The sequence below is a fragment of the Odontesthes bonariensis genome, chromosome 18 (genome assembly GCF_027942865.1).
Source record: "Odontesthes bonariensis isolate fOdoBon6 chromosome 18, fOdoBon6.hap1, whole genome shotgun sequence".
Lineage (NCBI taxonomy): Eukaryota > Metazoa > Chordata > Actinopteri > Atheriniformes > Atherinopsidae > Odontesthes > Odontesthes bonariensis.
Genome location: NC_134523.1, coordinates 23,502,174 through 23,526,159, shown reverse-complemented (window position 1 = coordinate 23,526,159; position 23,986 = coordinate 23,502,174). Strand labels below are relative to the sequence as shown.

The following is a 23,986-nucleotide window of genomic DNA, read 5'->3' as shown; positions in this document are numbered from 1 at the left end:
GAGCCAGCGCGAAACTTTAGGTTTACGTCGTAGCTCAGTCTCAGTCAGACCTAGTAGCCTAACAATAATGTCAGCAAATTCCGCCATCATCAAATTTGCATTTACGGACCATAAAGACATTTGCAGTCCAGGGGCCAGGAAGAAGCATTCTGCAAAATGCAAGTTTTGCAAAGTTTCTCTCACCGAAACAGCCGGGACCACATCAACGTTCACCAGACACCTGGAGCGGAGACACCCGGAGAGGTAAGCTAGCTAGTTGGTACTGGCTCCAAACTCTTTATCTGTACCAATCTCACATGACCAGATCATGCATGTGCTAGTATTATTTATCATGACATGCTTCTTACACGCGTGGTATAAATTATTTAAGGACGGATATTTTTTTGCAAGCTTCAGTTCTTTGCAGACTTACTGAAACATTTTTGGCTAAGAGTGTAACTACATGCTAAGTACAGGTAGTTAACTTATCAGTGGCTCTTGGCTATTTAACAGTTTTCACCAACTTTAAATATTTTGGCGAATTCATTGAGTAGAAATACTGTATATCAAAACCGTGTCAGTGAGCACTTTAAGGCCTGGTACCACGTGTTTTATTTGACATTTTGTACTGGATGTTCGTTGATATTACTCCGCTAAGAAAATAGTGTGAGCATGAACGAGCTGCCAAATAAAACACGACTGAAGCAACTTTTCGCAACGAAATTTTATATGGATTACCAGTGCAGACCAGTAACCACTCCGGTGAGTTGATTATTTTGAAAACGGACGTTTATGGTGCTTTTACGGACCTTTCTAGACATGCGCATGACTTGCCGTTCTGAAGCAGGTTGAGAAGAATCAAAATTAGGCAAATACCGGAGACAGCAGTAAACACCAAAAAAGCAGTGAGGGGGGTTCTAAAACATTGGAGACGACTCAGAAAAGAAGCTTAACGTTGAAAATACCGCAGTTCCCCTTTAAGAACGGCTTCCTGACAGCCACCCTTCCATGGACACCGTTTCACAATTCTGGTGCCAAAATACTTTTCTCGGTCCATCTGTGTTATCTTTGGTATTTTTGATAGATACAACTAAATAAATGGGACGGAGTGACAGGCTGCTAGTAACAAAGTGCCTAAAGATACAATTCAAAATTGGTTCTTTGCTAAATTGTCTGTGTGTGGACACAACACTGGTTCATGCCTTTAGTTCGGGGCCTTTAGTATGCTTGAACGAGTCATAGGTCAGAGTTAAGTGGCCCAGAAGACCGTATTTCCATGACTATTTGATGTAAAAAAAAGAACGAGTCCTATTTTAGCAAGGCAGCCCTCATGTTGTGGATGTTTTAATTTAGCAGTGCATAAAACAGGTGCTGAAGAGTTGGGGGAGACAAAGTCCCAGTTCATGGTATTACACACGTTGTTTGTTTTGTGTTCCTCAGAGACCGCAGCAACACTGTTGTTAATGTCCTGGGAGACTGCTTTGGGGCCTCATTCATCCACCTGTTGAAAATGATACACTTTTAGTAGAATGTTATGTAAAATGGTTTTTGTGTTTTTTCTGTTATAGTAGGCATGACGTCATCTGCGTCATGAGAATCCTGAGTTTGAATTTGAATATTGGAATGTCCAATTAAGCTAACCGTTCTTCTTCCGTTGGTCAATGTACAGTATAATGTGTGTTTCGAGTAAAGGGCTTCACGCCACCTAAACTCTCCACAGGACTCGTCTCCCATTATTGTTCATCATTTTAAAAACCAATACCGCCATCTGTCAGGAGAAGAACTGGACGATCGGTGAGTGGAGACGGCGAGGTAAAGCCTCAGATCCCATCTGAGGAAAGTTGTTTAAGACCCTCTGGAAGGTTTTTCTGAAATAATTTTGTGTGACTTCATAGTTTTGTTTTCACACGCGCATGTTTCAGGCTTCCAGGGTCTCGTTCATCCTCGGTTACTTTGATTGGGGTGACGCCTTACAATACTGAACAATGTTTGTGGTGTAAGCCGCAAACAGTCAAACGTTTTCATGCAATAGCAGATGCATCGTCTAATCAAATCGCTGGAGTAATTGCGTCTCATGATTGTGGCCGCGGCTCCAACCATCAGGCGCATCGTGTACGTGGGAATCCAGCCTGATGGCGTTCACATTTAGCCTGATCTGCGTGTTATGCTGCAGACTGGTTGGAGCCACAGTGCCCCCAATGTCCCCTCAACAAGACACAATTAACCGAGCCAGACGACCCAGTTGAGAATCTGTGTCCTAACACAGTTGCTTTGTGTGACATAAATTGTTTGTATCGAACCATTAATGACGACCTTGTGCTTTTTTCTGACAAGGATCGGGGAAAGTGACGCGGCTTGTTGCCTCGATAAAATCACTATCCACACCATCAGCCTGGACTCTGAGAATGACTGCTTCCACACTCCTCCAGAAAGCCCGTCACTACCGATGCACAGTGGCAGGTCAAAAGCTGTCACGTTTGGAATCTGCTCAGTTAAACAGTAACTCGTTTAATAAATGAGCCACTTGAAACCAGCAGTGCGTGTGTGTGTGCGTGTGTGTTTTTCATCTTGTTTTTTAATCTTAATCTTCCAATGGTTTGATTTCTTGCCGTGCAAAGAATGTAATAGATCAGTTTTAGGGACCTGAATAGCTTCCCTGGGAAAGTTTTCTGCAGGGTGATGGAGAGGAGCCTCCGGCTGACTGTCGAACCTTGGATTCAGGTGATTGATCCTGTTTGTGATTTGCATGACCAGGATCTTGAAGCGCAGTTGTGGAGAGGAGGGCATCTGGTTTGGGAACCTCACCTGTAACCTGTGGTGTGTGTCTGTCATTTATATTTGTAAAGACATTTTGAGTAAAATCTCCAGTAACGCTGCAATAGATCAGTTTATTCCACTGAATCCACAACGAATACATTTTATCAGCCCTGTTGACAGAATTGAAATGTGCTGTGTATATATTATTTGAATGAATGATTTAGATGTGGTTGTGCTGAGGGAAATGTTCCTGCTCAATCTGAGGTCATGCAGCAGGTGTAATTACGTTTATTTTAAGATGTGTTACAGGTGTTTCAACTCTTTCTCCTTCATCTCATGCCAGCTCTTGCCTGTCTTCAGTAACTCAGGAACATACCCCCAAAATAAAAGAGACACAAGAGACTCTGGTACTTTGTGTCTCTGTTCAAACCCACCTGAGTTCCACCTTTGGTTTCATTGTCATAACTACGTTGGCCACTAGATGGAACTGTTGCTTGAAAATAAACTACATTGATTGTCCGCAGCCATAAGAGGTCATTAAAGAACATGCTAAGTGTGGTTTGTATAAAGCTGCTTGAACAAGTGTTTTCATTATTTTGCTAATATGACACTCTGAGGGACATACGCTGTCACTTTTTTCCGGACAATTTCAGTCGTTTTATTTTCTCCGAGCAGGATGTGGCAGGTGATCATGACGTTTCACTGGAGTTCATCATCTCAGCCAGCCATCACAGATGGGCCAGAGTACCTCCTGCTCTGTCTCACTAACAGAAAGAGGGCAGCACTGCACCGGCTGCTCTGCAGAGACTCCTGCTGTTTGAGGGGAATGACCACACTGACCTGCGCTGAGGAAGATGTACAAGAAAGTGGGAAACTGTCATGTGGCCCAGTCACAACTCGCTCCAAAGAGTTCTCCATTGAGCAACGGACATGCTGTAAGAGTTTGTTTTACCCATGACTGATTTCATTCAGTACACTGGAAAAAATGCCCCTCCAAAAACAAGAAAAAAAAACAGCAAATAAAAGACACTTTTGCTTGAAATAAGCAAAAAAATCTGCCAATGGAACTAGTGAAAATCAGCTTAAAAACCTCTTCAAATTTAAAAAGAAAGCTTGTTTCATATGATATGTGACTCAAAACAATTTGTTTTCAATACTTTTTCATTTAACAAGATATTCAAGATGTATTGTCTTCAAACAAGTCCCTATATCTGGCTGAAATAGTTCTTGTTAGGCAGTTGTGTCTTATATTAAGTGTAATGAGATATTTGGACTACAAATGAGACAAATATACTTGGTAAGACTTTGATTTTTTTCCAGTGTAACTGAATATTTAGTTGATTCATAAATTTGCTGACACAGCTGACAAGTTCAAATTTCCTCCCTTTCTTCAACTTCCTTCCTGCCTTCTCGACGTAATGGCTAGTTTGCTGACACAGATCCATCGCCCGTTTTGTTGCTGAACGTGTCAGACACAATAAAACGCGGCCGACTTGTTTCAACGCGACTCTGTCTGTCGTGATCTGAAGGGGATTTTTATGGCACAGAGAGAAGCATTTTCTCTAACTTGTCAGCATTCGATCAGCTGAACTTGTCTTAACTTGGTGTTGCTGTAACTAATGACCCACCGGGCGACACAACATGGCTGGTGGCACGGCTCAAGCTGCTGTTGTTGTGGTACAATCATTGATACCTATATCAGTATCTACAAACATTCAGGAGCGTTTAGTTTATTTTTCTTGCTCTTAAAATACTTTGCAGGTATGACTAGGCCTATTTTAAGGCTTAAGAACAGTCTATAAAAGCTGATCATCTGTCATACACTGGAAAAAATCTAAATCTTACCAAGTATATTTTTCTCATTGAGTATCTCATTACACTTGATATAAGACACAATTGCCTAACAAGTACCATTTCAGCAAGATATAGGGACTTGTTTTAATACAATACATCTTGAATATCTTGTTAAGTGAAAAAGTTTTGAAAACATCTTGTTTTGAGTCATATTTCACATGAAACAAGCTTTTTTTTATTTGAAGAGGTTTTTAAGCTAATTTCAAGATAATTTTTAACTCAAAAGTCCTAAATATCACATCTTATTTCAAGAAATCTTGACAAGCCGATTTTCACTAGTTCCATTGGCAGATTTTTTTGCTTATTTCAAGCAAAAACATCTGGTATTTGTTGTTTTTTTAACTTATTTTTGGAGGGGCATTTTTTCCAGTGTATGTGATGTAACTTCAGCAGCTAAACAGTTTGGCTACACCTGAAACACTGAGTTGCTTTATGGGTATTCTTATGAAGAAGAACACCTTGAAACAAAGGTTTTGTGATGACTTTAAATGTCCATCATGAGGCTGAAAGTGCAACAACTTAAACTGGTGGAGTATTTTTTTAAGTTAAATACATAAAATTGATGTTCAAATATCCATGAACCTCATTGCCGCATCACTTAGATATAATCTTTTTATCACTTATTTTCTTCAGATGCTCCTAGATTAAATGTAGCGACACTCAGCACTTTCTTTGCTGTTCCTGAAGGCCACACGGTGACATCTAAGTGCTTGAGTGATGCCAAACCTCCCGTGTGCCACTACATCTAATACAAAAACACCAAGTAAAATGTAAGAATCACCTCTATTTCATTCACTTCATTTGTTTCTTATTTACTGATTTATTTTTATAGCTGATTTCTTTTATATGTGAAAGATAATTCAGTGTCATACGAGTATTTATTGACCCTCCGTACGTGGTCAAAAGTATCAGTGGTCGATATCAATGGTGACTGGCAAAACTGTTTTTTAGGACTTTGCATCACCATTGTACCTCGACTACAGTGCACACATGCAAGATTTTAGTCAACAACCTCTTTTTTGACTCAATTCAGTACGTCATGATCAATCCCATAATTATGAAGCAGATTAGCCACACTGCACTACCAGAAGGGTGGATGTCACCCTTTACGGTCACTACAAAACAAATTAATCCAGATTACGTAGGTGCCTGCCTGCAGTGTTAATGAGCTGGTGTTAACATTGCCACAGAAGCAAATTAACAACCATGTTGACAATGGAAGTTTACGGTCTAATGTGTTAGAAACGTTCAACTTTAACCCAAAGCATGAAATTTACTTGAATGTAGCTGAAGGCGCTTGTTGTCAAACCGTAACCCAACATGATTTGAAAACAATGGGACTCACAGAGGACATATATTCCAGCCTCCTAAATTAAAATCCACCAAATCCTTTCTGCTGCAGAAAGAGACTTTCTAACTATTTATTTGTGGCCAACACGTTATGGTCACTGAACTTGTAGCATGTACTGCACATATCCTGTCTTGCTCTCAGCCCATATAAGACACTGAAAATGGGTATTGGGTCAACTCGGACAGGCTTGCGTGCAGTTCTCCAAAACCTTTAGCAATGCACGGCGTCCACAGATGACCAACTGTGTCGGCCAAATGCTGATTGGGGGAAAGTTGCTTGAACTGAAGGATGAGGATCCCATCAGATTTCGTCATAAAGGAGAAGAAGCGAGCAAAGGAAGAACGTGAGAGTGTAATGTTTGACTGACTACATATTTCCGGTAAAAGAAGGAACCAAAGTCATCAAAAAAAAAGAAAGTTTGGATTTTTACTTTCCCCTCTTTGTGCAGGGATAAATCTTTTTGTCTTTTCCTCAAATTAAGCTTTAATTATTTACTCCCTCTCCTCACTAAAGGTATCTAAGTGAAGGGGGGGGGGTTACTGGTGATGCAGTCAGCCAGGGGGACATCAATGATTCAACAGCTTGTAGCAGCAGCTTCAGCAGCAATAAGTTGAAGTAATGGTTTCCTTTGTGACGTTATCAGTCTCTCACTTCATTGTGGAGGAATCTCGGCCCACTCTTCTTTCCACCGTTGCTTCAGCTCATTGAGGTTTTGCAGCATTGGTTTCTGCACAGCTCTCTGAAGGTCCCACCACAGCATCTCAGTCAGGCTGAGGTCTGGACTCTGACTGGACCGTTGCAACACCTCGATTCTTCTCTTCTTCACACATTCTGTTGTAGATCTGCTGCTGTGTTTGGGATCTTTGTCCTGTTGATGAGCCAGTTTCAGCCCAGCTTTAGCTGTCGGACAGACGGCCTCACATCTGACTCTAGAACACTTTGGTATCTAGAGGAGTTCATGGTGGACTCAATGACTGCAAGGTGCCCAGGTCTTGTGGCTGCAGAACCAGCCCAGATCATCAGCCCTCCACCACCGTGCTTGACAGCTGGTGTGAGGTGTTTGTGCTGATATGCTGTGTTTGGTTTCCTCCAAACGTGCCGCTGTGCATTATGAGCAAACATCTCCGCTTTGGTCTGGTCTGTCCAAAGGACATTGTTCCAGAAGTCTTGTGGTTTCTCGGTCACGGCTTTTCTCTGTTCTGGCACCCCGATGGTGGAACGATCTCCCGACTGATATCAGGACAGCTGAGTCGCTGCCCATCTTTCACCGCAGGCTGAAAACCCACCTCTTCAGGAAACACTACCCAGATCCGCACTCTCAGGACATCACCTTTTTCGTCCCAGCTTCTTACACACTTATTTGTTTCCTAAATTGTCTTTGTTTTCTAAATTGTCTTCCCATTTGTCTAGGTACCTAACTTACCGCACTTACTCTAGCACTAGTTTTGCTCTTAGCTGTTTGGTTTTGGAAGGAAATGCACTTATGATTTCATACATAAAGTTACATAAAGTTCTTTTGCCTACCGATGTGGAACACACTTATTGTAAGTCGCTTTGGATAAAAGCGTCTGCAAAATGACCGTAATGTAATGTATTCTAATGTAATGTAATGTTTGTTCAGATGCAGCTTTGCAAACCTGAGCTGTGCTGCCATGTTCTTTTTAGAGTGAAGAGGCTTTCTCCTGCAGCGCTTCCAAACAAGCCATACCTGTTCAGTCTGTTTCTAACTGTGCTGTCATGACCTTTAACCTTTAACATGCTAACTGAGGCCTGCAGAGTCTGAGATGTAGCTCTTGGGTTTCTGACCTTGGGGTGACCTTGCTGGGACGTCCACTCCTGGGAAGATTGACAGCTGTCCTGAATGTTTTCCACTTGTGAATAATCTTTCTCTCTGTAGAATGATGGACTCCAGATAGTTTGGGAATGGCCTTATAACCCTTCCCAGATTGATGGGCAGCAACAGTTGCTTCTCTACGATCGTTGCTGATGTCTTTCCTCCTTGGCATTGTGTTAACACACACCTGAATGCTGCAGAGCAGCAAACTGACTCAACTTCTGCATTTATGGAGCTGCTCACACTGACTGCTGATCAATTAATCAGTGCATTTGATTAGCAGTACCTGGCTGCTACTTAATTCCTATGGAAGCAATAAGGATGGAGTTAGTTTTTCACACTCTGCTTCTACATTTAAATTTAGTTTTTGGTAAATAAATAATGACAGAGTGTAAAATGTCACGTGTTGCTGTACTGGTTGATAATGCTGAATACAGTTTTTCAAATAAGGATGAAGATGTGTACAAATAGACACAATAAACTGAAACAATAGAAAATAAACTGGATTAGACAGTCACTAGATAAATAACATCCATTTTAAACCATAATTAAGAAACCAGAGAGCCCATTACCACAAACCCACAGAAGCCTTAACAGACCCAACGTGTAATACGTTGGTCATGCTGTGAGTTCATCAGTGAGGCTGAAGTAAAGATGGAAAGCACTTTCATCCGATTTGCTCACATTCTGGAAAAAACAGAAAAGACAAAAATGATTCAGTGAAATGAAGGGAATGATTAACGTAAGTTAACAGGGAAGAAAGTTAAGTTGAGGTCAAATGAAAACACCATAAAAACTACCTGATTGCAAAACAACTTGAGGAATGCACCACACATCAATACATTCTTTCATCTGAAAATCACTGTTTGGAAAAGTACCGTGACAAACTATAAAGGTCATTTCTGTTGATGCTCAAGTTTTAGTTTTATTGACTCACAATAGCCTCTTTTTCTTTTAGGAAGCCTCCAGTTTTTCACAATGTAGCTTTATCCTATATGAGGCTTTAAATCTACATCCTGGTGGACACTGTGGTTGTAAATCAGAGGTATATATACTCCTACTTCCAAATATTTAGCCATTACATCTCTATTCTTCTATCTCTCTTTCTCACCCGTAACTTAAGTGTAACATGGATTTTTTTCCAGGAAATTTCGATATCATCTTATGATGTTTTAGTTTAATAATTAATCACTGGTGTTTTACAACTGTGTATCTACATCTCACTTCTCAGCACAGCACTGCAGTCTTTGGTAGCCAGTTGGTACAACATTCCTTTTGTGTTTGTTTTCCCTGCTCCTCCCATGTCTTTCCAGGAGGCTGAAGGTAAGCAGGATTTTTCTTCCCTGACGGGGAGCTCGACGACAGACAGTATGAAAAATGAAGCTGTAGATACATGAATCTGATAAAGAGATTGCACATCACAATCTGGTTCTTGTCTAGTCATGCAGCGGTACATCTTCGGTTGACTGTAATAGGAAGTCGAGATGACTAATGTTTACATAAGTGATATGCAACTTTTCCTATTAAAGAGTGAGTCTCTTTCCTGCAGCCTTAGGAATTTATTGATGCATTTGGTAGAAATTGATGCATAAGTTTTGTGCATAAGAGAGATAAAGTTTTTTCATGGAAATGTTCACCAGCAGGAAACATGACAAGAAACAGGATAGACAGTTAGAAGTGGTGTCTGAATACATCAGCATCCAACTTTCAGTTCACACTGCAGGGTTTCTTTATAAAAAGCACCTTTAATAAGTTGCTTAATATATTTATGATAGCTGTTCATATGGGACAGATAAGAAATAGACAAGGAATTTGAATGCCCTTTTAGTGCCTTTATTCTCATGCTTTTGATTTTACTTTCAACACTGATTGAAATCCCCTTTCACGACTGATATGTATCTTTCCCTTTAAAGACGATGCAATATAAATCTAAATACATATTTCCTAAATACAATATTTCCTTTGTAAATGAGTCATTTTCTATGTATATGTTATTAGATCATTTAAAGTACTGTAATAAAAGACATGGGACTCAGTATTTTGGGGGAAAAACTGGAAAAAAAAGTGCATTTGATAGTTCTGGCTTGACTTTCTTTACTATGATATACAGGTCTGGCACACATTTGCTTCTTGTTTGGTATTTTTTACCATGGCTCTAGCATATGTACAGCACCATGTCAACAAAGAAGTCACTCTCAACCATGCTGTAAATCTTTTGCAATGAAGATCTCGCTGAGTTGCGTCTAAGTTGTGGTGCAAAATACCTTCAGTGTTCATGCTTTTTTAGCTGTTTTCACACGTGAACACTGGAGATTTTCAGTCAGGTACTGTTCACACACGTGTTCACTGTGTTTACGCGGTTTCTGCTGGAGGAGGCAGGAAGTGATGCAGAAATAAGGCTGTGAAAAATTGCTGTGTTTTCTTCATAACATGTTGATATCAACACCGCAAGTAACATGCAGCATGCAAGTCAACGGAATAGAGTGACTTTTAAGGAGCAACTCTTACAAACACGCACTCATTTTGCACTGAGGCAGGAAATGCTCTGGAATTTTTACTGCTACGTTTGCACACTGGTGTTCTGGAGACTTCACGAGGGTGGAACCGGCTTTTCTTGTGTTGTTTTTGTAGTTTGTGTGAGCTGTTTTAGCATCCAGGGATTCAACATGATGTCCCACAAGATGAGTGTTCAGATACTTAATTGATGTGCTATAGGCTCCTTTGCAGAGTTCAAATGGAGTGGAGACTCTGCTCACTTGGCGCACCAACACCAACACAAATGCTATGCACCCACTCTTAGATTTTACTCTCACGTTGACACATAAGTAATTACTTTGACCCCCTGTAGGACCTGTAGCACAACCTTGTTCAAGCATATTCTAATGGTGGAATTGGGCCTTTGACTGTTTTGACTGATCTTATTTGCTCAAGACGTCTGTGTACCGATGTAATTACATCTTTAATCCTAAAATCAGATTCTCATTGGTATCTGTTAATGTTTAAATCTCTACCTCTAGCAGATACTGGGTTCTCAGTTTCAGTGAGAGGCTTAACTTAAACCGACTTAGGCCACACTGTTGCCATGTTTTTGTAAACATGTTTACAGCTGAATTAAAAAACTCCTTATCTTTCTACATTGTTTTAGGAGGATTTCACCTTTTTTTGAAAGCGTTGACGCCTATCCTAGGAGGCTGAAACTTACCAGTAAGTTCAAATGTGTGAATATATTTAACTTAACTTCTCATGAGATCAGTCGGTTGTGTCTGCTTGGTAGATGAAAAACAAGACTAAGTGACAAGAAAGATATTTTTCCATTGTTTTCTCTTGCCTATGACCAGGCTGACTTCTTTGTGTCTTCTTCAGAGTTTCAATGAAAGAACTTTTCATGGGATTTTGCTTCTAATTCACAGGATCTTACTAAACCAAATATTTCAGTTCAGAGGTGTTCAAACATGTCTGAGCATGTGCAAATCTTTGGAAATAGATCCAAAGTAGATGTTTGCCCGATTTGTCTGCACACTTGGCATTTTAAAAATGTTGGCGTCTCTTTGTATAGAATTCATTGTATTTGAAGTGGTGGAAAGAAGCTACATTAGAATCGGAGAGCACCGAGAAATAGTTTGAATCATTTGAGAGGAGATTTTAAAAAGATGCAAAGGCATTCAAGAGTTTTGCTTGAGAATAGCTAATGTGATCAAGGATTAATCTCCAATGCGCTGTATATTAAAAGTAGTGGTGGGCCGTTATCGGCGTTAATGTGCTGCGATAATTTGAGAGTCTTATCGGGCGATATAAAAAACATCGCCGTTAATCTATTCTCAAAGTTGGGTTGGGAACTGGGTCCGGCCAACGCAGACGAGCTGAAAGTCCAGCAAACCTCCCTTGGGCAAGTTCAGGAGCCGCTCGTGCAAGATGTTCCAACACGGTGGAATTCCACCCTCGAGATGATCTGCGCATGAGGCGCAACAGAGACGCACTGCACACAAAAGCTATCTCAACAGCAGCACCATCTGGCCCTCCCAACCAGGGCCGCTGACAGGTTTGGCTGGGCCCGGGACAAAATTCTCTGAATGCCCCCCCCCCAATCAGTGATGGGTTTTGGAAACAGGAAATGAGCACCTGGTTTAATGCACCCCCTGTATTAAGAAACCCTATCTCAAAGATTGATTTTTAGTCATTACTTGGGTAGCACGCATATTCTGAATGAGCCATTTTAATCTAGATTAATCTAGATTAATTTCAAGATTTCAGTGAGATTAATCTAGATTAAAAAAATTAATCTATGCCCACCACTAATTAAAAGTGTATATAATTATGTATTTTCAGATAAATATCTGTGTTTCACTGTGTATCCATTTCTTTATCATTATTTTTTCAAATTGACAAAACTCAACACCTGAAACTGGACCAAACTGCTGGACTTTTTTAACTTTTCAAACCCCCGAAAGTGAAGCTGAAGTTGTCGTTCGGATACAATTAGAACTTTTACTTAGCTATATTTTAGATTGATCTAAATAATGATGCATACAGTCATTATTATTTTAGTTAAATGGATTAATGGGTCATCTGGTAAGTAAAAAAGCCTTTATAGGTTACAGCCTCTAAAATCAAAGGTGCGGGTGTAAATACAGGAAACACAGAGGATGAAGTTGTCAGAAAAATTGTCTGACAGATGGAAAGCTGCGCTTGAGTTTGCAAAGCAGCCACTTTCATTCCTCACTCTGGCTTCAACACAAGATTTCAATCAAGCTGCTTCAAAGGAGCTTCTGTGACACAGAAAACAGCGATGTCACTTTGGCCTCGTTTATTTCCTCAGAGAAAAAAAAAACAGAAAAATGCTGAGAGCTGCAAGTCCTTTAATCTGTGCAGTGACACAGTTTTGAGAAATTACTGGTGTGTGTGATCACTAATGGAATGTTTTAAACCTTTAAGCAGCCGCCAGTGTGGTGTCAACTAGTCCGCGCAAATAGGTTGGAGGACTTTACGGTTCCTGGCGTTTAAGGAATGTACAGCTGGTGATAGAAAATGGATTTGGTAAGATGATTAAAAAGAAACAAAAAAACTTGATGCTCCTTAGATATGCCAAAAGTGCAACAAAATGTTTCTCATGTGCTGGTACCAGCTCTTTTAGTCTCTTTGTTCTTTATTTTCAGATCAACACTGTAACAAAATGTCTTGGCACTTTTTATTTTAAGAAAGATCCAGGCAGCACCATTCACAACCAAAACCCCAAAACATTAATTTAGAAACACAAAGCAACCAGAACACAAGTTTCACAATGACAGGTAACCGAACACGTGGTTGTAATACTTATCTTATTATTGTCCAAACAACTTATGACCGTCCAAAGGTGTTTACTGTGTTATCTCCCTGCCTTGCTAAATAATTCAATGTGCAACTCTCACCACAACCACTTTAGTCTCAAAGTTGTTCCAACAACTAAAGGTCCGATCCAGTCTCATTGGAAACAGGTGACATCGGGAGCTGGTGTTGGGTTTTGCAGCAGAGTAACTGTTCATTTATGTGCAAAAAGGTAAAAAAAAAGTGCTGTTAACAAGGTTAGCATCAGCGTTACATGGGAGCATACGCAGTTTTTCGGTCTCGACATAAACGTTAGGGTCAGAATCAGTGAAAATCTTCTCTCTGGAAAGAGTTTTCTCCAAAATTCAGCTTCAGTGTTCAGATATGCGCTTGTATGTGGACAATAGGTGCAAACGCACGTAAAAATCTGCTGTTAGTAACATCCCAGGGCTCACGTGTACAGGACCCAAAACTGCACAGATCTACTAACTGTCATGGGACTATGTTTTTAGGTCATGTTTGGTTTTAGATCACGTCTTAGTTTAGTTCTTAGTTTAGTTCTTAGTTTAGTTCTTTGTTTTCCCATGTTTTAGTTTCCCTGCAATTAGTTTCATTCACGTCACCTGCACTCATTTCCATCAGCTGCACTCATCAGTTCCCCACAGTACTTAAGTTCCCTGTTTGCCTTCAGTTTTTGTGAGATCCTTGCACCAAACTTATGCACCATCACGCCATGTCAAGTTTTTCAAAGTTAAGTATTTATCCATGCCATGCTAAGTTGTTTTTTGTTCCTAGTCTTGTTAATGTTTCATTTGATTTCACAGTTTAAGTTTCTTTGTTATCCGGCATTTTGTTTGTTACTTTGTTTTTGTAAAATAAATCTAGTTTGCTTTTTGAAGTCCGCATCCGTGTCCTTCTCCCTACACCACACCCTGACACTAACACATATAGATCATATTATGCTGGCTGAACCTTTGTCTTCAGGAGTTCCCCAAGGTTCTCTTCTGGGCCCGGTGCTATTAACCTATATTTGCTTGCTATGGGTCATATAATAAGTATATTTAAAGGTGTATCCTGAAATTATTATGCAGCTGACATTCAGCTATATGTTTATTTTAAGCCTTGTGACATTTCTGAGATGTCTGTGCTTCTGAAATGCATTAATTTGATAAAACAGAGGGGCTTATCTCTGCTCCAGCTGGTTTTGACCCAAAGCAGTCTGGATTTCTTCTTCTTCGTCGTCTTCTTTAGTCAAACACACTTTATGTAATCTTGGTGTTTTCATGAGCAAAGATTTGAGCCTTGTTCAGCATGTAAACAGCGTAGTTCCTTAATGTTTTTATCATCTTGGGAATATTGTTGTGTCCCCAGCGGAGATGGAAATGATTGTCTGAGCTTTTATCTCATCCCGTCTCTATTATTTTAATTCCCATAATTTACTTATCTGTGCAGTGCTTCTCTAAACAATTCACAAACAGTCCAGAATGCAGCTGCCAGGCCGCTGACAAAAACTATTTTACATTTTACATATTACATATCTCCCGGTCACGTTCAGAATCCATTTCAAAGATCTGGTCCTTGCGTGGTCAGACCCCCTGATATGTCAAAGATCTGCTGCAGCCCTGTCATAGCAACAGGACTCTGAGGTCCTCTGATCAGGGTTTATTGGTGGTTTCCTGATCCAGGCTTAGGACTAAAGGAGTCCTTTTGAGGTTGTTGCACCTAAACTTTCGAACTCTCTTCCATTGGACTTCAGACGTGTGAGCAATGTTGACCTAAAAAACTACTATTTAAACTGGCTTTCATTTAACTGTATTGTATATTGTATGGTGTGCTTTATCTTTCTTTGATGCACTTTGTGACATTCTTGTAAAGTACTATATTGATAAAAGTAAATTACTTTTGCTTACTTACTTTAAGCAGTTTAACAGAGGGGTTGTACTGCAAGGTAAGTTCAACACAGCTTTGTGTTACCTGGCTCAACAAAGAGTTAACTGGTACCACGACAGGGGTTTTACATTTTACGTTTAAAGGGGTCCAGCTGCAAAGATCACTGGGTCCATGCTCAGGGGATTAAATGATCTTAAAATTACATTTTAAGGAAACAGACACAGATGCCGCTGACACAGATTCCCTGATATGTTCTGGAAGAAGAGGATTTATTTTTGTTTTACTCAATAAACCAACAAACTGCTTCCAGAAATAACCTTTTTCCAGTGACTGAATATTACAGGATTCACAATGTAGGGAGGAGAAATATGTTAACATCTTGCAGATTGTGTCCTACAAGTTTATTTTTAGGGTCTCGAGGGATTCCAGTTAGTATTCCTTTTATGTCAAATATGCATCTTGGAAAACTTTCTACAGTTCCTCTGTGGATTCAGGATGCCTTCTGTTTCCAAGCGTAATCCCGGATTGGCTTCATGATTTTGAGAACAGGGCCCTGTGGGAACCCAAACCATCTGTAAAAAGGCAGGGCCCCTTGTTTTTCTTGTGTCTAAAGATAGTTCTTCATGACCCTGGCTCTGAATTGATTTGGGACCACTCAGACGCAGCCCTTATGTTTGACACCCATTTCCACATGTGTGTCCAAAGACCATAAAATTCCTTAAAAAACAGGAGAAAAGAGAAAACAGACGAGACGTTTTTGTACATTTTTGTGCTATGAAACACACAGACAGGGGTGAAAGCATAACACACGTCTGTCTTTGCTGGAAAAACACATGTTATGTTATATTCATATGGGATGATATTAAAAAAAAAAAAAAAGAGTCATTGGAGTCTCAGACAGAAGACCAAATTCCCGCATCCTGAAAAAATTCCACAGGAAGCATCGCGTAGGTTACTTCAACCTTCTCTTTGATGACATACTTCAGTTATTGTCTATATGGATATCAGGTTGGGATCTGGCTGTCATGCTGAATTCCTGCTTAATGTGATTATTTAGATTGGTGCCAGTTGAATCTGTGGGTTAGAAAAGAGGCTGCAGAGCATTTTGATCCCCCAAAAATATTTAATCTGTACCAAATGTGTCTGTTAATGTGTACCCTGAAAGTTTCAGTGGTTATTTAAATCATTATATACGTGGACTGTTTGGCCTAACTGTGAACGTGCCCAGTCAAGCCCTGACCGTAATAATGCAATAACTTTGCCTGTGGCGATATCAAACGAGGAAAAGAGAAAAAGCTCCAGCCGTCAGTGATTGACATGCTTCCTCCCCCACTCGCCCATTCACTGCTGCATTCCTCACATTCTTCTGTTCAGCAGAGGTCAGACAAGACAGAGAGAGGCGGGAGCTACAAAGTCAGAGATATCCGGAACGTGGGTGGTTGTGGAAATGATGAAACAAGTTGGCTTGCCTGTGAAAAACCGCTATTGAGGACGAGCTCCCTTCAGCCCCTCCAAACGCACACACACTCTGAAACACGCAGCCTCTCCATTGCCCCATATGGCATTATCTTTGATGACAAAAAGAGAACAAGCGAGTCAGCCAGCGACCGTTATGACGTGCTTCCGTGCATCACTTTCGCTGGCCCCAAGTTCATCGGCTCAGCATTTTAATGAAAAACACCATCTGTGAGCCAAGCCGCTCTAATGACTATAACGTATATATATTATAGAAAGAGGGCTGGATTTTGAGGAGGTAGATCGCGTGAGGCACAGTTCTAGTGCTCATATGTTAAGTTTTGTGCATGCTGTTGGGTGGAGATTAAAACTATCTAATGCATTTCAGAAGAAGAAGGAAACTAGTGGCTTCTTGGAAGCCCTGCAACGTCATTGAGCAGATGCCCTTTTGATCCACCCTGACAATGCAGTTTTGACTCAAGCCAAACCACAAGTTAATGGAGGAATAATGATGATCCAATTACATAAAATTTACAGTTTTTTTAGCTGACACTTTAGTACAGAGTTACTTAACCTGAGTGACTAAGTTGTGACTTACTTGAGAGACATTTAAGCTGCTTAAACTCGGGACATTTTTTCTGAAGGATTTTTTCCATTACAAATTTGCAATGTCAAATATTTTCAATTGGAAGCATTCTCTGCCTGCCTTGGTTTTTCTATTAACCAAACACAAATAAATTGTTGTAAATGTTTTTAATGTTTCACTGCCATTGCAACGTGCGAATAAAATGTTTGGATATGGAGTGCATCTCATGATAAATCATTAAACAGACACATAACAAAAATGATTGTGTTCATCTGATGTTGACGTATTATGCTTTTGTTCAATCAAGCGAGACCTCCAAAGATGTGAATTATATATCAGAGGGTTGTTTCTTTTAGGTCTGCATCGTTTTGGGTGTTTTTGCACACAGGGTACGACTTGTCACCAAGTAAGCCCAAAAAAGGTGAATTCTAACATACAATAGAAGCTATTAAATGGTTTATTTTTAGTAGATTTTGATGCCAAAACCTAACCGTTACCACTTGAAAAGGAAACAGTGGTTGAAAGCAAAAGTGAAGATTAAAAACCCTCGACAAATCCACTGAAAATGTTTGTCAAAATTGTACGTTTTAAAGTTTTTGCCATGAAAAAGCACCTTGGGTATCGTTCAGTCGTGTCCTGGTGGCTCGCCTCTACAGCCATGTGAGCACCTGCTGGCGAAAATGAACTCCTAATCAATAAATATGATCTGCTGTGTAGAAAGGGCAAACTGCCTGGAGTATGCTTCTTTTTTCTGTTGAAACACTCATTTCTGAAGCCTTTTTTGACTCTGGTTTGGATGCTGCTGGAACGATATCTGCTGCCAATTATAGCATTTTTTACTATATGTTGCATAGCATCCCAGCAGAAAGGTTGTTTGCATGCCTGGAATAAGACCCCAAATCCAGATGAGCTGAAGAGGAGATGTCGAGGATGCAGAACAGGAAGAAAGTAGAGAGAAAGGACGAGGAAGTTGAAACCATTTCTTCCCTTTACTATCATGGGATCATGGGAAATGTGAGATTACTGGCAAATAAAATAGAAAGAGCTTAGAACGCTGATGAGGATGCAACGGGAATATTAGGAAGGCATTATTACTTGTTTCACTTACAGACACAGTGGTGTTAAACTGTATGCATTATATCATTTCCTTGATAGAGTGTGATTGATTGTAATTTAACTGAATTGAACATTTAACCAACTGTACTACTATTTATTGATATTTATCTATAAAACATAGAAAAAGTCTTGTCCCGTGGACACTAATTAGGTTAGGTTTAGTTAGGTTTTGTGGCAGTTTCAGAGCTGCCATAAGACTTAAGAACGAGATGGGCCAGCCTGCAATGAAAGTACAGAATTAAACGTCTTGAGAGGAATTTTGCATGCAAACCTACAGAAAGGATTGAAATAAACAAATTAACTGTAGAGATGGGATATTCCAGAGAAAAAGATTTGAGGAAGTGAAATCTTTACGGGCAGGATGGAAACTTACTCCACAGCTTCACAGTACAGAAACCGGCTGATCCGATGCCCAGACATTGTGAAACAGTTTACACTTGGAAAAGACCACAGAGAAAGACAGCAGTGAGCAAGCAGAAAAAACAAGTCCACTGTAATGTTATCAAACAAAAAAGCAATGAAAAAGAACATTGTTGGACACGGCATGTGGGAATAAAGAGAAAATAAGGACACAACATACAACTGGTGAACACATTTAGTTGGACTGTAAGGGTTAAAAGCTTGAGGTCATTTTGCTCAGTTAGTTATGACGCTCAGTAAAGAGGTAATGGAGAAGAATCAAATAAATATGTAATTATTGATAAAGGAAACAACCTCCGAAAAGGATATGTAGACACCAGGAGTTGTTGTGCACTGATGTGTTGAGAAAGTGAACGTTCAGCATACATTTTGCAGCTTGCAAACATGACTCAGGTATAATTAGCTGAATCATAACTGCCTAATACGTGAATAAGCTATTTTCTCGATCACCTTTCTAATAATTTGTCAGTGTTGTGTTCACAGCTGGTTTCTGATACCCCCAAGTGGCCAAAAAAGGTCTAAATAGACATTTTTAGTCTGCAATAGTACCAAAGTCCGACTTCGGGACGTTTGTCTTGTGGTGTAATCATGAGTCACGCCTGCCTAGATTTGAATTTTTTTCCCAACAGATGGTTTTATTATCCTAAATTAGTGTTGCATGCAATATTCAGCACATTCTTTACATTTAATGTTTGCATCATTTTGACAAGAATGCTGAGTTTGTCATTTTATTTACTTAACTGCAAATGTTTTAGTACTGCGACTGTGCCACTGCTGGAGTCATGTAAGAGTCCATTACTTTGGGATAACAGCAGAGTTAGAAAAGCACAGAGTTTTAAAGGAGCAGTGTGTAAGATTTGGTGGCAACTAGTGGTGAAGTTGCAGACTACAGTCATCTACCTTCCCCGGTAACATGTGTAGAACATGCATGCTTTTTGGACGGTGGAACGAAGCCGGGGAGAACATGCAAACTCCACACAGAAAGGCCCCAGTCGGGAAACGCTACGTATATAATACTGCTACTTATTTATAAAACCTGTATGTGCAGTGCTATGTTTGTTGCTCTCTTTTAGCTCTGTTTCTGAGAGACATCCAACTCTCACGCTTCAAAATGCTCCACTTTGTTCACCAGCTGGTCTTTAAGTTTGTTTTTTTGTAGCGCGCACTTTGATGCTGTGCACTTATCACGCATAGGGATGTCAGAGCTGCCCCCTCTTTCCAAGAATTATGTGATGTCAGCTGTGTTTGTGAATCAAAAGGGTCTTCTTTTTTTTTAGCCACACAGCTAAGCAAGGTGTTGAAACTAAATAAGTAACCAGGCGATAATTACGTCCAACTCTTAAACATCGTCAAAGTGTTTTATTAATTTAATTACACGCATTTATGATGACACTGAGACTGATACACAACTGAACCAGAACGTTTCCGTCATGGCACCACAGTGATGACTTTCAGTGAGGGGAAAAGTAAACTCAGTGAGGGAAAGTAAACTCCAACCTTCATGAGCTCAACCTCAGCTTCCTTGGAAAGCAGATTAAGTATGTTTGTGCAATCACCTTTGACTTTCTCCAGCCAGGAAGTTATAAAATATCGAAAAGATTATAAAGAAATACTGTTTTTCCTAACTTAAGAAATCCACAAAAGAAAATACTCATGAAAAGTGAGAGAAACAGAAGTAAAGTTTCCTCATGTTCGAGTTTTAGTTTCTATTATCTGAGTCACTTTTATGATTGAAGTTCAAGTCCAGTTTATCACCTTTTATTTTGTTTATATTCAGTATTGTTAAAATTCACTTGAATTTGACATTAGCAATTTTTTTAAGGCTTTTTGAGGAAATATACACACAGATAACCACATCACAGAAGAAACAGGGGAAGAGGATATGGGAGGATCTCAGGAAGCATGAGAATCATTTGTATTTTCTTCCTCCCGCCACTTTCCATCCCTTTGATTTCTCATTTTATTTACTTTTTAACATCTTTACACAGAGAGTTTTATCTTCTGAGCTTAGTAAAGGTTCAGCAAAAGAAGAAAAGTGAGTCAGTGGCACAAGAGAGAGGGAGGAGGAAGGAAAGGAGAGAAATGCTCAATTTAATATTTTATATGTGATTAACTACATTCAGAATTATCTCAACAAACAAAGAAATTTTAAGCTTTTTCAGATAAAGGGGGGTTAAAGGGGGCGGCTGGCCAGCGTGGGCGTTGATGCCTGAATGGCGACGATGGCTGATGACTCAGGTGATGTGTCATACTCTATGCTATAAAAGGGAACTTTTACATTTGTCCACACAAACACAATCACACACACGTACAGCACTCACACTGGACTCAGAGGGACGTTTGTTTACTACAGCAGGAGCAGAAAGATGAAAAGTAAGTTTGTTCATGTTACTCTTAGAAAAACAGAGGATGTGTGTGTGTGTGTGTGTGTGTGTGTGTGTGTGTGTGTGTGTGTGAGAGAGGGAGTGTGTTTGTGGGGAGGAGGGGGGTTTACTACACGTGGTCTTTACTTTTACTTTTAGCATGAGTTGGAGAGTGAGAGTCAATGAGTGAATGAATGAATGAATGATGAATGAATGAATGAATGAACGGGTAAATGAATACATGATTGTGAAGGTTTATGGCTGAAACAAGTCTCAGTGTTGAACTGATTTAATTCAAATTCTACAAATAACCCACTGTTTGGCTTCAGGTTGGGCTGTGATTGGCTGATCCTTTGTGTGTGTCAGGGGTTTCCCCGGATACTTTGAACTTGTCCAGGAATGGAAGGAGCACTTCTTTACTTTATTGTATGATTTCCAGTGTAAAAACACCGCACATTGATATTTTAAGTTTGATTTCAAGTGAAAAAAGCACTTGATTCATGTCTGAATCTGCTTTTGTGACTGACATATTCTACCAACCTTCACTTTTGATACTTTTGCATGAATCTGCGAGCAGCTCTTCCCTCTCACAGCTGCTCACGGAGCCGATTAGATCTACTTTATATTCGGTTGACTCATCGATTTCAGTGGTTTGCCAACAAAGGGATCGAAGAAACAAACTAAAGTCACAGCAAGAGACTGCTGTGAAGTAAAAACTGTTACAAGCAACTGAATCTGTCACATTATTGCAGTGGATTAAAAGCAGTGAAGTTGAAGAAGAAGGCAGCATATGAAGAATATACTCAAGTGAATTAGAAATACCTCAAACCAGTACTTATACTGATTACAAGAACTCAGTCTTGCAGCATCTGAAAGCCCCTAAAGTACCTTCACATTAGTATTATTTCAGCATTTTAATGAGAGAGTAAATATCCTGTATATATGGTTACATGCAAGCCTTATCATGCGAGTGTTAGAATGCTCTGTGTTTTGTCTAATGTCAATGTTATTGTATCATTAAGGCACCGGAGTCATAAATTCTTGGTGTTAGTCGGCCCACAGACGTTTCAGACCACATCTTAGGCTTCCTTGTTCCACCTGACAGCACCAGCAGCCGATGTTTGTTTTACTGCTGCAGAGTTTTTAACATGAAGGTGAAGCCTGAAGCTATTGATTGTGGGATTTTTTTCATATTTTGTCAGCAGAAAACTTTGGATTTGATTTAGAGATTTTTGGCTCTGGCCAGTTTTTTTGCTTTACCTAAATCAACTGGCTTTGAAACATCTTTCCCGATAAGCGCTTGTGTGTTTGCAGTTTTGTAGAAGACGACTTTGGTTGAAGGTAAAAGATTTCGAGGCGCTTCATTTGGTCACAGGTGTATTCAATAACATGACTGACTTTATTTCGCCTGTGCTTCAGTTGTGACCTCACTGTGTCCATTGTTGGTTGATCTCTGTCTGATGCGGCTATCGTCTGCTGTGTATTTACAATTACATAACACTCTCATGGAGCCAAAGACAAGTTGCCAGTTAGGACAACATGGTGATTAGCAGATTAATCAGGGGAAAGTGTGTTTGTCTGGGAGAGATGAAAAGCGAATCATGTTAGCAGACGGTGATGTCATCGTTGCACATCACCGGGGCACTTACTGTAATGGAAGGTGCAGACTCACCGAGTGGGGTCAGATCTATGATGTATTCATGGATGGAGTGAATCAGCAGCCATGCTAGGGTGCCCCCAGTGGCGAAATGTCGTACTGCAGCCAAATTCCACACACGCTTCCTCGTTTGTGCCCGATGACAATTAGCTTTGTGAAATACAGCCTCAGCTGCTTTTATGTGGGGTATAATGGAGGGGCGGTGATGGGTCGAGGTAAAAGAAGGCAGAGTAAGGTTTAAAACACGCTTGAGTATGTAGCAGCTATTTTAGGAATCCACTTTGATTTTTTTTTTCTTTCTTGCACATATAAGCTGGAATGAACAACAGTAGAATGAAAGCTGACTCCTGGAAATTCCTTCTGGACTGAACCAACGCTGCCTGCTTTAGGAGGGATTCGATATCAGAAAAAAGGACATTGTAATAAGAGACAATGCAGCTGTCTGCACACACAAAGTGACTCTTAGTCCATTTATGATGTTTTTTTGATTACCTCTTCAGGTTTCATATTTCATCACATGCAACATTTCGGCCTTTATTAATCAAATTTGACACTTTTTCATGCCTGATCTAACAGCTGAGTGCTAGAAAACACCCACCCGCAGCCCTGAAACTAAGCCCTGGACTGTCACACGACTGTGCACTTCAAGAAATTCATGACAGATTATGCTGCAGTTCTCTGGAAATTGTAATCTTTAACTGGATCTCGATTAAATCCGTCAGTATCGTTAAACTTTCCAACCTATAAAAGCCTGATCGTGGTCATCCGATAACCTCTCTGCTTGAGAGTTGGTTTGTTTCAGATGGAAGTCCTTATCTACAGCACTGCTTCTTTCCTGTTATCATCCCATTAAGTTGTTATAGCAAGTAAACAGTTTTTTTTTTTTTTTTTGGTAGTCGCGTGTATTTGATGCATGTAACTCTTGCTTAGCTGTATTTTTGCTCTTCGCTGTCATGTAAATGGTAATTTCTGGCTATTTAGGTGTGTTTGTGTCTGTCTGCAGTTTTGTTCTGAACAGGGAGTGTTCACTTGGCTTATTACTGATAACAGCTGGATGCTGCTGATGACATCCAGACACTGAACCTGCAAACTATTACACAGAAGCAGTGAGTCTTAGGAAGGTGAAAGATCTTAGAGCTGAGAAGAAGAGTGCAACTTTAAGTTTATTGATGTTGTTTTAAGTTTTATAGGATTTCTCAGCACACGGGAGAAGCAGGGAATAAAAAATAATCAAAAACAACCATGTATGAATGTCAAACTTTGTATTTTTGGTTCATCAGGTTCTTCAAAGTTAACAGAGCACCTGTTCAGAAGTTCATTAGACGTCCTGGAGAGCAAAAGTAAAGAGAGCAGAGGAAATAAGGCGTTCACTGAGTAAACTCAGGAAACTCCAGTGTTTGTTTGTCTGACCAAGCAGAAAAAA

At 40.0% G+C, this 23,986-nt stretch overlaps 1 protein-coding gene across 1 annotated transcript in view; it reads left to right on the top strand.

Moving 5' to 3' along the window:
- Nucleotides 1–156: 156 nt before the first annotated feature.
- Nucleotides 157–23,986, top strand: part of LOC142367367 (uncharacterized) — a 30,823-nt gene continuing 6,993 nt past the window's right edge. Inside the window, exons 1-5 of the mRNA XM_075449338.1 lie at nt 157–243; nt 1,700–1,773; nt 2,314–2,439; nt 2,734–2,796; nt 3,412–3,671. Of these exons, the coding sequence (XP_075305453.1) occupies nt 157–243; nt 1,700–1,773; nt 2,314–2,439; nt 2,734–2,796; nt 3,412–3,671 (610 nt within the window). The remainder of the gene's footprint in view (nt 244–1,699; nt 1,774–2,313; nt 2,440–2,733; nt 2,797–3,411; nt 3,672–23,986) is intronic.